Source organism: Pleurodeles waltl, chromosome 7, assembly GCF_031143425.1.
Source record: "Pleurodeles waltl isolate 20211129_DDA chromosome 7, aPleWal1.hap1.20221129, whole genome shotgun sequence".
Classification (NCBI taxonomy): domain Eukaryota; kingdom Metazoa; phylum Chordata; class Amphibia; order Caudata; family Salamandridae; genus Pleurodeles; species Pleurodeles waltl.
This window is the reverse complement of record NC_090446.1, coordinates 961,125,626-961,139,558: the sequence shown is the minus strand read 5'-3', so window position 1 is coordinate 961,139,558 and position 13,933 is coordinate 961,125,626. Positions and strand designations below refer to the sequence as shown.

At 50.7% G+C, this 13,933-nt stretch overlaps 1 protein-coding gene across 18 annotated transcripts in view; it reads left to right on the top strand.

The window, feature by feature from the left end:
• Positions 1–13,933, top strand: part of RBFOX3 (RNA binding fox-1 homolog 3) — a 1,585,357-nt gene that overhangs the window by 1,374,774 nt on the left and 196,650 nt on the right. For 3 of the 18 annotated variants that reach the window (XM_069199688.1, XM_069199686.1, XM_069199689.1), the window contains exon 1: positions 3,614–3,864. The exons of 13 other annotated variants lie outside the window; for them this stretch is intronic. In XM_069199688.1, the coding sequence (XP_069055789.1) occupies positions 3,763–3,864 (102 nt within the window). In that variant the 5' untranslated portion in view covers positions 3,614–3,762. Of the gene's footprint in view, positions 1–2,797; positions 3,865–13,933 lie in introns of those variants that run through there. 2 more of the 18 variants (XM_069199687.1, XM_069199690.1) reach the window with 2 other exon arrangements.

Genomic DNA, 13,933 nt, shown 5'->3' with positions numbered 1-13,933 from the left:
GGGATCAGCACAATTGCTATACAGGTAGACCCAATAAAGTAGTTTGCACGCACACACTCCTGCTTGACTACAATGGCCTCAAAAGTAGATCCCAGGGCACATCAGGCACTGAGCGGTCAGGGGCAATGACTACCCTGGGCCAGGAAAGGACACTGCATGATGGGGTGATGGAGTACTACAACAGAATTGGACCAAAATTGCCAAAAACAGCAAAGGCAGTGTGCTGGAAAGTTGTGCCACATGGAGCTCCCAAAAGGTAGCTGCTGACTTATGAGCCTATGATTGTGAGCTTCCAGTGCCAAGGAAGAGGGGGAAGCTGCACAGGGGCAGCCTAGGAGGAGCATCGGGCCATGGTGGCCCAAGAGTGGACCCGCCACTCCAAATGTGCCCAGTATGGAGACAGGATGTGAGGATGCGGCCTAGGCAGTGTCGAAGTGCATTACTAAAGTATGGGAACTGTGATTCTGCACGCAAAGTGGGTGTGGTGGGTGTGGTCAAAGGCATGGCAAAAAAAACAAAATATTCTGTAACTTTTTCAGTGTTTCACCTTCAGGTAACCACATATAAAATAACGCACAACTTAAATGAAAATTGAAAGCAATTTATGTTGGTGGGAAATGCACTATCAGACATTTCTAAAATGAAAAAAGTATGGGCACGTTGTGCCCCCCAGATCCGAACCCACATTGATCACTGGGCGTAGGTGGAGAGCTGGGCGTATGTGTGCAGAAGGGGTGCCCAACACTCGAATTCTGCCCACTGCTATGGAAATAGGCACCACAGAGGAGCGGTGGGCAAAGCCGGGGCACCCGCCAGAAGCCGCTTGGGGAACTGAAGGACAGGCGGAGGCAGCACGCCCTCCCGCAAGGTAAGGGTGCGGGTCCCGTGGGGGAGAAGCGGGGCTGATGTGCGCAAGGGAAGCTCTTGATTGACCGCGGTCACGTTCTGCAGAGACTGCGCCCAGCCTCGCTCCGGGTCCGACGTCACAATGGCTTCTGAAGAAGGGGACGCTCTGTTAATAATTCACTATGTTTCCATCAAGTCAGAGAAGGTGTTTCTCCTGGTTTTATGAATGGGAGCAGCTGGTAAGCACTCACTCTTGCTGTGGAAGCCAATAGTATGCCCCTAATTCATGTAACTCATTTAATTCTCCGCCATCAACTGCGTCACCTGCCTGCAACAAGAAATATATTCAAATAATAAACTCGAGGTACCCTAACTAAACAGCAACTGAAGGCCTTTGGGTTAGAAGCTTAAATCACTATAATGTTGGGTTTGTCGAGATCAAAGCTTGCGCGATTGAAGTCAGAAAATGTACTACCGAGGTCGGGAAACTGAGAATAATGTAAGCTGATGTAAGCTGCTCACGGGTCGGAGCAACCGTTTCTGTCTCTGCTCTGACATGGCTTGAATCAAAAGCAGCAAATCTCTCAAATAGAATCTTTCTTGTATCAATTGGAACATGATCCTGGAGAGGATATCTAGTGACTTTGACATGGTTTCCCCACTGGATCGAGAGATCTTGGGTGGATCTAAGTACTATCTACGTTGAAACAACTTCAGGAATCCTTCCTCTTCTGATAATTCTTTCCCGGCCTGTTGGCGGTCGTAGCGTCCTGAAGTGCTCACTCATTTTGTTATAGATTATAGGAAGTGCTTACATAACTGACGTGTGATATCACCAGGTGACATCATCGCCTCTCAGTAAGGGTGAAGGGGTGATGGGGCGACCTTTCCCAGGATGGAAGATTTCCCATTGCATATAAATCGCCCTCCCATGTTGGGAGCTCCCCCTACAAGGATTACCTACATCATGCACCCAGCCCTACGTGATCTGAGTTCTGCCAGCCTTTCAGAGGCCCAGCCCTGCCAGTCATTCAGAGGTGAAAGCCCTACAGGCCTATCAAAGGCACAGCCCTGCGAACCGTTCAGGTGCACAGCCCTACCACTGTCTGAGAGACGTGGTCCTTACTGGCCCCACAGAGACTCGCCTCCTACCAAGTTGACCAGTCCTAAGAGAATTTCAGAGGCCCAGCCCCAATGGCCATTCAGAGCCTCGCCTGACACGAGGTAGACACCTCCAGAGCCCGACTCCTGCCTGCGCAGGGCCCTCCTCGTGGATACTGGTCCTACAGAAATCCTTTCGCTTCTCCTGTAGCTGCGGGCGGCGTCGTCCTACAGTTTCTTACTTGTTGCCCTTCTACAGTGGCGACCCCCGGGCATGGAATATTGAGACAGGGAGCTCAGCACAAGGAGCACCCCCAGTGCTGGTCACTATATTGCCCTGTATTCCCGTACTAATTACATGTTGTGACGTTGTATTTTCTGCGTTTTCCATTGATAAAGGGTTTTACCTGAACAACTGCAACCCACGGCAGCCACAAAATACAAATAACTGTTCTTACCCGATAACATTTGGCGTGCGCGGTTGAATGCATTTAACCCGCCATTTCCGCAACAGGTGCATGCACAAACTGAGCTATCCCACCAGTTTACGGGTGGACACACGGGGTGCGGGTTGAAGTGGCTTTAGCGTCGTGCGTGCGCTGTGAAGCGGTCGGAGAGGTAGAGCAGGCGCGGACAGCCGGCTGACGGAGTGGGGGTGGGGGTCGGAGCATGCCTCCGCGCGGCCCGGCGCCGAGAGAGTTAAATGCAGGATCAGCTGTTCTCGTGTCATTACAGATTCTGTTCATTTTATACAGTGCTCTGTTTGATGTTTGAATACACGGGGGATTCCCCTCCCTCCCTCCCCGCGCTCCACACCCCTTCCCTTGTACTCACTCCGCCGCGATCATACACACGCGCCTCCGCCCAGCCAGCGCCTCGCCCGCACCGCATACTCGTCCCGCAGGCTCGGGAGCCGGAGCGGCGCCCGGCGGAGGATCCGCGGCTCTTCGCGACGGGATCGGTGGACGGGGGTCTGAGGACCGGGCGCGGGGTCTGTAGCCAAGGACTGAGGTCTGGACTGGGCGCGGGGTCTGCAGCGGGGGAAGAGGTCTGCGGACTTGGCGCGGGGTCTGCGGCCTGGGGGTGAGGTCTGCGGACTGTCGCGGGGTCTATATTCCATAGGTTGCGGTCAGGGACTGTGGACTAGGGGTTTGGGGCCGTGGACCGGGGTTTGGGGTACGTTGATTGAGGCATGATCTTCACTGTTTAGGCTCGGGTTGAGGTGTGTAGTCTGGACGCTGGTCTGGAGAGCGAGCTCTGCTTTAATAAACTTGGCTCTGAGTGTGTATGCTGGTATGTGGACTGGGCTTGGGTGTATAGACGTCAGCGAGGGTCTGTGGGCTGGACCGGGTCTGTAGAAGAGACGCCGGTTTCATGAACTGGGCTCTGGGTTTGTAGGTTTTGTAAATTGGGCAAGGGGCTCTGTAGAGTAGTTTGTGTACTGGGCATTGGGTTTGCAGACCGCGCCTGTCTGTAGCCTGGGCATTGGGGCATCCGTGAACGTTTAGACCGGGGGCCGGGTCTGTAGACGGAACGCGGGGTGACCGGGGTGGGCACAAGGCTCCTAGTATGGGCACGGGGTTTGCAGGCAGCCTGCTGGGTCAGTAAAGGGTGCACAGAGCGGGCACAGGGCCGTGGCACACTTGTAGCCCAGGGCGAGGTTGGGGCACTTGGCCAAGGGGAGCCCTCATGTCTCGCCGGTGAAGGGGCGCGGTGGAGGGGAGCGGCGGAGACTGGCCGAGAGCGCAGTACGGAAGCAGGCGGCACCGGAGGAGAGCGGACCCGCTGCGGAGAGCCTGCGGACCCCGGCCCTACATGCTGTGCTCCATGGCCAACTCGGGCTGCCTGCTGCTGCCCAGCCCGGGCATGCTCCCGCACTCCATGGGCTGCGCGCCCACTTTCCTCTACCTCCAGCAGGTAAGCGCCTCTCTCTCCCGCCTCGGCTGTGTGCGTGTGTGTGGGGGGTGGGGGGGTTACGCAGTGCTTGAAATGGCAAAATTGAAGTGCAGGTACTCTGTGCCAGAGTACCTGCTTGTTTCTGAGAAGTGCCGGTACTCTCCAATTAAAAGTATTGCGTTTTTCTTGAGATGTGCCGGTACTCTCCCTCTCAAAATAAAAAAGTGCCGGTACTCAGTACCGGCCCATTTAAAGCACTGGTTACGGGGCCCTCACCAGTCCCCTTAAATCAGGCTGTCCGACCTTCCACTAATTATACAAGCACTGCCGATGTCCGAAGCTTCCTTGACTCATTCGCTGTGACCCCTGCTTACATTTCAGGGAACACTTATATACTGATGTTCTAGGATTCAGTGAGTCATTCAGTGTGAGCCCTGCTTACGGAACAGCAACTGCTGATATCCTGCGATCAGCGGAGCCATGCAGTGTGATCCGGATACACTGATATACTAAGGTTCAAAGATTCATTCATTCATGGAGTGTGCTCCCTGCTCGCATCCGGGAAACCGCAGTAACACTTCTAGGATTCAGTGAGTCATTAAGTGTGATTCCTGCTTACACAACGTAACCAGTGATATGCCGAGGTTCTTATTCATTGAGGCATCCAAAGTGATCCCTGTTTATAATCCAGTAGCCACTGGTCTCCTAAAGTTCTAAGATTCCCTGTGGCATTCAGTCTCAGCCCTCCTTACTCTCCAGGAACTACTGATATGCTAATGTTTTGTCACCAGAAGCACATGCTGTCCAACTCGCCTCTTTGAGAACAGGGACCATCGCTAAATTAGTACAGTTTGACTCATCCTGCCCGGTCCCCTTGACTCATCCTGCCCGGGCACCCCTGATAGTACGTCGTCACTGCTGTACTCATGTTCTGGGATTCACTGAGTCACCCTGTCCGAGCACCGCTCACAGTAAAGGACCCATCCTGTAGTAAGATACTAGAACTCCCTGAACAGCCCTCTCCGGGGGTCCGGGAGCCATCGCTGAGCTACTGTTCTACGGCCACTGAATACTCTTTAAGCCCTACCTCCCCCTCAGTCCCCGAGAGGTCATCTTGTCACACAGGAGTCATTACTTCACCGATCCACTGGAACCCCTTGAGTACTCGAATAATCCTCTCGTCGACTCTCGCAGGAGCCATCGCTACCCTGGCGTACTAGCGCCCCTGGAGTACCCTGCCCGTCCCGCCCTTACAGTGCAGGAGCCATCGCGACCACGATATATTACAACCTCTTGAATCTTTGCCATACTAATGTACTAAAAACACTCGGGTCATCCTGCCAAGTCTTCAGTTACAGTACAGAAACCATCGCTGCACGAATGTACTGGCACCCCCCATGACTTACAGTACAGGTGAACTGCTCCCCTAATGTACTACACCCCCTGAACCATCTGGCCCAGTCCACACTTGTGGTACAAAAGCCATGGCTGCATGAATGTACCGACACCCCTCAATCATTCTTGCACACTCATTACTTACAGTACAGGAACCATCGTTATATATTTATATAAGAACACCTTGAGTCACCCTGCACAGTTCACACTTAAATTACAGGAAACACTGCTTCACAACTGTACTGTCACTCCTTCAGCAATCTTGCACACTCATCCGTTACAGTACGGGAACCTTTCTCATACTAACGTGCTACGGCTTCCTGAATCATCTGACATTCCGTACTTGTGGCCCAGCAGCCATCGCTGCACTAATGTATGGAACCCATTGAGTGATATTTTCCAGCCCCCCACCCCTTTTTTTTTTTTTTTTTTTTTTTTTTTTTTACAGTTTATGCACCATCACTGTAGGAATGGAAGGACCTCTGGACCATGCTCTGGCGCTTCTGTCATTGCACAAGTGTGCTAGAACCCATGGGCAGTGGTATTCACTCGGGGACTGATGCAAGATCCACTGAAGTATTAGCACCCCCTGGATCCACCCTCTACCATAGTGCAAGTGGAATCGCTGCAGTACTGTAGTGCAATCCATGGAGGGTAGAGTACACCTCGGGAGCAGTATTGTTACCGCCTAGATCCAGCCCCTGTGCAAGGGGGGCGGCACTGCACCACTGTAGCACAATCCATCTATGGTGGTGGTCATCTCTAGGTGGAGGAAGAGCCATGGCAGTAATAGTAGCTTCTGCATCCTAGTCCCCAGCCCAGCCCTGGTGCAAGAGCATTGCTGCAGTACTCTAGTACGATCCACGGTCTGTGGTGTTCACCTCCGGGGCTGGTGCACGAACCATTGCAGTCTGTGTAGCTCCAGAATCCTAGTGACCACCCCTTGCCCTGGTGCAAGGGGCGGGGCTGCATTACTGTAGTATGATCCATGCATGGTAGAGTACCCCTCTGGAGCAGGCTCAAGAACCATTGCAGCATTAAGTACTATTAAGTACCTCCTAGATCAGGCCCCTGCACTTGTGCAAGGGGCGGCACTGCACTACTATGCTAGGACATACTTGCCCCACGAATCTGAAGTGCTTCGGTGCAGGATGCACGGGGTAGCGCTGCAAGGACAGTTTAGTTTGAGAAGTCCCAGTATGTTTCTTGGGCTGTCCCCAGATTAAAGTATCTCCAAGTATTCATTGCATGTGCTCATGAGCCTTCACCACTGGCCTACCCGGCCCCAGGAAGCTTCAGGACACCTCAGGGACTGGGAATCACCCCCTTCAGCTGTGCCCTCAGCTGCCGCGTGTCTTTGTATCCCAAAGTGACTTTCACGGAGGGTAGGCTACCCTTAAGGGCTCAGCTTCTCCACCTTGACCCTCACCCACAGTTTAGTTCCAAAAGTGTGTTTCTGTACCACCGTTCGGTGCGCTGCTTGCGTGCTTTCTTGGGTGCGGTTCTTTGATGCTGCTGTTTTGTGTTGGGTATAAATAGGCGGGGGTAGGAGCTGGTGTCTCGGCGCAGTGAACTGTCCCCCCTCGTGTGAGGGGCGTGGCCCTTCCGATCACTGAAGGTAATCAGGGCAGAAGCATGGATGCCACGAGCTCTCATCGTAGTGCACGTGACACCACGCACCCTCTCACCTTTCGAACGTAATGCGGACACCTTCGCCTCACGCAGACACGTCATCGTTTACTCCGCCGATAGCTCACCGAACCAGACTCTGAGAAATGGAGCGACCCTCGAGTTACTTGAAAGCGCCATGGTGCAATCTTACGGGGAACTTGTGCGCTATACAAATGCCAAATAACTTCAGGACGTCATAGAGACGGCAGTCTGTCTATGAAGCCGAGCGATTCGGCCCCTCTGGTACCCCTCACCCCCCACCCCCAGGAGAATGGCTATTGTGTCAGCCCAGCAGCACAAGGACTCCCTCCCCGTCTGTGCCCAGGCCGAGGTGGGGGCCCTAGGGGAGGGAAATAAGCGATTCCGCTCTGAAACCTCCTATATCTTTGGTTTACCATGGGAGCCCAACATGCGCTCACGTGATGCTGCTTTCTGGAAGCAACGCGCGGCCTCGAAGCAGAGCACGTGCTCTTTCCCAAGACCCACCCTTCCTAAATAGGAATCATACTCATGTGCGGCTTCGCTCTGGTTGTAGGTGAGGTCAGAGCTTAGTTTGTAAATAAACAAGTGCTGGGGCTCAAAGCGTTACAGAATGGAGATGCTCTCACTGCCACCTGCTCGAAATAACGCTATCTATTAAGAATCACACTACTGTAAATGTGACTGGACAATTCCAGGCGACGCAAAGCAGTTTTAATGGACCGAAGGCGCAAGAATGCTGTTTTATAACGGAATATCTACTTGTTAAACTGCTGTGCTTTCTTCAGGAACAGACAGACAGTGCCACCGTGTGGAGGACTGTAGTAAGTGCTGGTGTTAACTGGCAAACACCAGCCCAAATTAAGCACTGGACGAGGTGGTGAGAAAAGAACCAGTAGTTGCAGAATTTATTTTGTCACTGAGCACAAAAAGTGGTGTTTTTACACAGCATTTTTCTCTCCAAAGCAATGCATATAGGAAAGTTGCACAACCAATGCAAACCACCCACTTTGGATTTTTTCGAATGACTGTGAAATGCGCAGTGTTCTCTGTTTTCCTAGTTTACCGGCTATGCCACAAAAGAAACTCCATGGATGCTTCTTTGGACAATTGGAACCAAAATATTGCCATAAAATTATACTGCATGTGCCTGAGTTTTTTGACTCTCCCTGTCACATAAAGTTTGTCAGCAGGAATTATTTCTTTGGAAGGGGTGCTGGAATTGATATATCAGAATTAGTGTCAGAAGTATTATATCGGAATGCAGGACCCTTTCCTGTCAATCCTAAGAACACAGATCAAGCCTCTTTCTGCTGCCAAACAAATGTTACTCAATGGTTACTGAAAAAGTTGGTGCCCACGGTGCCAGGTGTGGGCACTACCAGGAATCTGAAGGTGGCCTCTCAGAGGGTACTTTTTGTGGGTGCAGGCCATGGGGTCTGTTATTGGTGGTTTCTAAACTGTAGAGTGTTGGTCCCCTGCAGCAAGGAGTCTGGGAACAGTATGCCAGACGCCAGCACCCAGGAGCACTTGGCTATGGAGCTAGGGGGCACTGGTGGTGTTTTTTTAGAGAGGTACCATTAGATATGGGCACCCGAGGTCTCCCAAGTGGTGTGGTGGATGGCTCCCACTGGAGCAGAGATTTGGGAGTTACTTTACATGGAGACTGGGCGCGGACTGAGAGCCAGCCAGTCTCTTGCACCCCTGGTGGGTGTCACACCGGAGCTGATGGGATGGAAGGATAGAAGTCTATATGGAAGGAATAGCAGTAAGGCTATCTGCTGCACACTCAGCAAGCCCCTGTAACATATTTTTACCACCTCGTTGAGCTTTATAAAGTTCAGAATGTATTCATTATTTTGTGGTATTAACAGATGATTTCATATTGAACACATTGGTTTTGGACAAACATCTGAAGCTGAGATTTGTCAACCCTAAACCTTCTCTTGTTATGAATGTCAGAGCAGTTAGCCCAAAAGTGATAGACTGAAATGCATAATTCGATCTCAGCCAATTGTAATGACACCTTTTGGCACTGGCCTATAATATGCTAAGCAGCCTTGGCCCGGAACAAAATGGGAAAGCCCTGGCCAAATTGCAAGACCTAATTTCGTCCTTGATTTTCGTAAGTTGACTTAAAACAAAATTGATGTACAGGAGCAATTGAATCAAGGGAACCACAGGGATCTACTGTGGACACATTGCTTCAATCCTTTGTAAGAGCACACACTGTGCAACAGAGTGGGATCAACCATATGTGACCCAGTCTTGGCCCCACCCTAAAAAGTTCATCAAACATGAACTGCTAGACCTGTTCTTCACCGAGCAGGACCACAAACAGCCTAGAGCCAACTTGTCTTACTGCACATCGAATTCAAGATCCACATCTGGGCATACCCGTGCCACTTGGGGCAACTTGACAGCGCTGAGAGGCATTCTGGCAATGTTTGGTGGGTACTATAAGTCCCACTGAGGTATGAGTATCTCACCCGGTCGGATATCTCAAGCTGTCCCATGCAAGAAACGAGTACCTGCTGCAGTCCAGCTACCTCAAGCTGCACCAGGTAGGATGTGAGTACCTCAGCCAGCCCAGAGATTTGAAGGTGTCAGTGGAGCTCATACTGTGTCCTAGGGACCCCACGCACGCCACCTCGTCAGTGGCACTGAGTGCAACAAGGACATTAGCAGATAATCCTGGCCGTGGAACAACTTGTGGTCTCAGGACAGGCCGAGATGCTCACGCCCGACGTGCAACAATTCGAGGACTTTCTTTATAAATATACAGGGAGGGAAATAAACATATACTTGAAGGCAAAGGTGCACGGGCTCTCTCCGTTCCCGCCTGTCGCTCCCCCCATCCCCCCAGCGCGCGCTCTCCGGCCTCCAGTCCTGTTAAAGGGCTGTTAGCGAATGTGCCATCAATGCTGTGCTCTAATGATTCCCTCTCACATTCCTCCCAGGAGCAGTTTCACTGAAGTGTCCAGTGATTGATCCGTTATCGCCAGCCTCGCTGGTCCCCTGGAGGCTGGGGCCTGTGAGGGGGTGGAGGTGTGGGGGTGGGGTGCGGGTATGAGGCTTGTGACAGACCGGTTGGGCCTGAGTAGCGTCAGTATATGCCAGTCTGGTGGCCCTGAGGAAAAACCTGTCACGTCAGAGGGTGTGCTGATAAAATTCAGCCTCGAGTCAGACAGGCAGGGCTGGGGGTGCATCAACTGCTAGACATGATAGTACGTTGCCTTTAAATGAGGGGCTAAATTGTTTTCATGCTGAACAAGACAGTTCATCAGAGAGGCGGGTGAGACAGGGAATGTGTCAGGCGGACTGTGTCAATCACGAGCCAAGCACGACAGGCCGGGGCCTCTGAAAACCAAGCGGTGCAGGGGCAGTGTGAGTCTGGCCCTTACCTAGTCAGCCACATGTCAGGACTCTTCCCCAGTCGGGTCCTATCCTGTGTCAATTCCCAGTCCCATCCTAGGGTCACGCGTGTTCGGAACGCTCCCCATTTTCAAGTAGACCCGCCAGTGTCCAGGCACAAAGCGTCGTACACAAGATCATTGCGCCTTCTTTTTGCTGTTGCTTTCTTTGGATGTTTCTGAAAGTTAACCAGAAAACGCACGCGAATGCTCACCACGTTGCACATTTGTGGGTATTCAGCGTTTCTTCCCTGTGACCCACACAGGGAAACCCGCGATCCCTCTCTTGAACTTCAAATTACACCCTTTTCTCCACGCTGGCAGACTTTCCATATTCATAAGTGGGCCCTGTAAACGGGGCATTCTACTCGAAAAAAAAAAATACAACGAAGCAATGATAAATGACAGTGAGCGACTGTAAAAGCAAGGTTGACCATCAAGAGTTTATGCAAATCCTATCTAAGACTAGGTTTGGAGGCTGCGCAATATGTCAATTGACTTATCTTTTTTTTTCAACACACCATTGCTTGGCTTTGTGAATGTTTTTGAAGAGAATTTATCTTGAAATATTAAGAGCTGTGAAATAATGCTAGGGGGTCCGTACATCACGTGGTTTGACCACGTCCACCAGTTCCCCAAAACTCTGCTAGAGTGTTGAAGTCTGCCTATCACTTACTATTGTTTGGCTTGCCTGTCAGTCTGTCGCCTACTTCTTATTCATGTCCCATTTCTTCAGTCTTGTGTTTGTCCCTCTCATGAAGCAACGCCTCTTTACCATCTCTTGATTGGCTGGTATCTCTGCTTCCACTTCTTGCTTTTCAAGCACTACTTTTTTCCTCTGTGTTAAGCACTCCATGAGAGTGCATGTGGTTCGAGTTCTCTCTCTCCCTTGCGTACTTGCCCCATCACACTCTGTGTTGCTCTCTGTCCCACGTAATCTTCTCTCTACCCATTTCTTCCTCCTCTCTCCCCGTTGTTCCCCCTATACCCACACTCTCGGTTTTGCTTTTCCCCAACCTCTGTTGCTTTCGCATCCTCCCCACCCTCCTCCATATTCCTTTCGTGTCTCATGTTGCTTGTGTATCCCTGTTTTTCTTCTGCATCCTCCTGCCCTCCCTGCTTCTGCTCCTGTTGCTTTCCCTCCCCACCCACCCACTTCTAAAAAATAAAAATGTTTTTGCTCATTTTATATTCTTTTTAGTTTTTGATTGAACTGAAGTTAATAACAAAAAAAAAGCACCTGCGTCATTTTGTAGGTGCACATGTTGGTGCCATGACAAAAGCTTTGTTTGTTTTTAAAACTTTAGCCATGCTGCAAAGTATTGGGTATGCTGTGCAGCATGGCTAAAAAACACTGGTAAAGCCAGTAGGTCTCTTAGGCGAGACCTATTGGTTTTGCCAATGCACATTTCCTGCTTCTAATTAAGTGCATGCAGTATCCTGTGCTACCAAGAAAATCATTGTAAAGTGTACTTATGCTTCTGACTTTTGTGTGCTAAAGCAAATATTCTAATGAAAAACATAAATCTCCCTTTGAGGTTGGCGGACAAATAGAAATCGGGCTCCTCTGTAGGTAGCAAAACGTTTGCCCTACTTACACTCCAATACAGGTGGTTTGGACCCTGTGCACTATACTAACAGCTTCTGTCTCTGGCCTGCTGGATGGCAGAGGGGTAAAGGACATAATGGTGCAGCAGCTGACTGCATTCAGCGTTTTAGCTCGAATCACTGTTTACACCAGATCAGACGGTGGGCCTAGTTTTAAGGTATTGCCTGAGACAGCTCATGTGCTGTTGCTTGCAGGACTTTTTGTTTTCTTACAGCTGGCTTAGAGCCTGCCTATTGCTCTCCATTGGGTGGCTTCATCGTCACTCTCATTCGCTTGCTTCTCTGTGGTCAGCATGTGTTGGCTTGACTTTGTTTTTGTGCTTGGCCCTCACCTGGAGCATGGCTCACGGTCTGCTTCCTTGCAGGGGTGTAGCTTCAGGGTGTGTGTGTTGGGTGTTACACCCCCCTAACAAATGTATTGTGTGATAAATAGTTGGGTATAGGGGCTTTCAGTTGGGTATGGTGAGGAGTCATGTCTGATTTCACAAGGAATTTTGCACACACAAACAAAAACGAACACACACACACTCTCTCTCCATTCATCTGTTTGGAAATGCTTCAAAAATGTTGGTTATTCCACAAAATCATGTGCTTTCTCTCACTTAGTGCTCCCACCAATCTGCATTCCTCTTCCTTCCTGCTGCCCCTAAGCCCCTCTTGAGTGACAACTTGTCGTGTGCCAGTGTGATTTTTGGCAAATCTGAAGCGCATTCCCCCCAATTTTACAGACCATGGTACACACTACTTCCTTGCTCAATGTCCTTCCACTGCTTGCGCATTGGGAGATACTTTTTTCTTATTGTGGAAGCACTCAATAAGAGTGCATGTTGCTCGTTCCTCTCGATGTCCTTGGTGTTGTTGGACGCCCCCGTCCATTGTGTTGCTTTCTCCATTCCCATCCTCCTCCTTCTGTCCGTTGTGTTGTGCGCTCTTCCCTCTCGCTGACCACGTTGGCCTCACCCCTTCCCCCATTGTGTTGCTTGCTTTATCCCCTGCAGCCCTCCCATCTTGTGTTGTTTGCTGTGCACCCACACGCAGTGTGGATTGACTGCTCCTCCAGCTAAAAAAAAAACGAACTTTGAACCATGCTACACAGCTGCAGCACAGCTGTACAACATGGCTAAAAGACATTGACAAAGTCAATAGGTCTCTCTTAGGCAAGATCTATTGGCTTTGCCAGTGTTTGATTAAAATAAATGATGTGTACTCGTTTAGAGCTACCGTCGCTTGCGTTGTACAACGGGCACGGCGTGCTTCCTTAATGCATCCTCTCTGTATACCGAAATGCATGCTTCCAAGATCAAATTCAGCATTTGTTACTGCACCAATAATAAAAGGGTTCACACAGAATGATGGCGCAAACTCTGAGTAACTCCCCCCAAATCTTGTCTTGATGAAAGAGTATTACTGATTAAATCACTGAAGCGCAGCAGGAATGCCACGACGTCACCTTAGTCTGCTTGAAGCCCCCTCTCCCCCCTTTAACTAAGCTTTCTAAAAAAAAAGGTACAAGCTGCTTTCCTGGGATCCGAGCCGGGAGTATCGCATTTGAGGAAGAAGGGGAAGACGCCTTGCGGTCCCTGTGCCGCCACAGAAAGGCTTGCAGGAGGATGACGCATGCGCACTGACAGGATCTCGGGGCAAGGCGTGGTTGTGTTCACCTTTTGCTGGATGGAGGCCCATCACAACATATTTTTGAAAACACCCACTGTGTCTGCCCCTTATGGGAAAAAACGCTTCTCTAAGTGAAGTCCTGCGTCTCTGGTGGAAGCGGAGACGACGGTCGTTTCTTATGGTAGTGAAGAAGAGGCTTAGTTTTGCAAAGCCGCAATAAATCAACCACAAGCGTGCATCGGGTTAACTCGTCCCGCAAGGTACTCTCTCTTGGAGCACCGGATCTTATGCACAGTAATAAAACTTTTCTGATGGGTAAGTGGCATCTCTATAATGCAGTAGTCTGCCCACCACGTACCATGAGGGAAGAAGCCACCAGGAAGCACTTCAGGGCCTCGCGCATGTGGTGT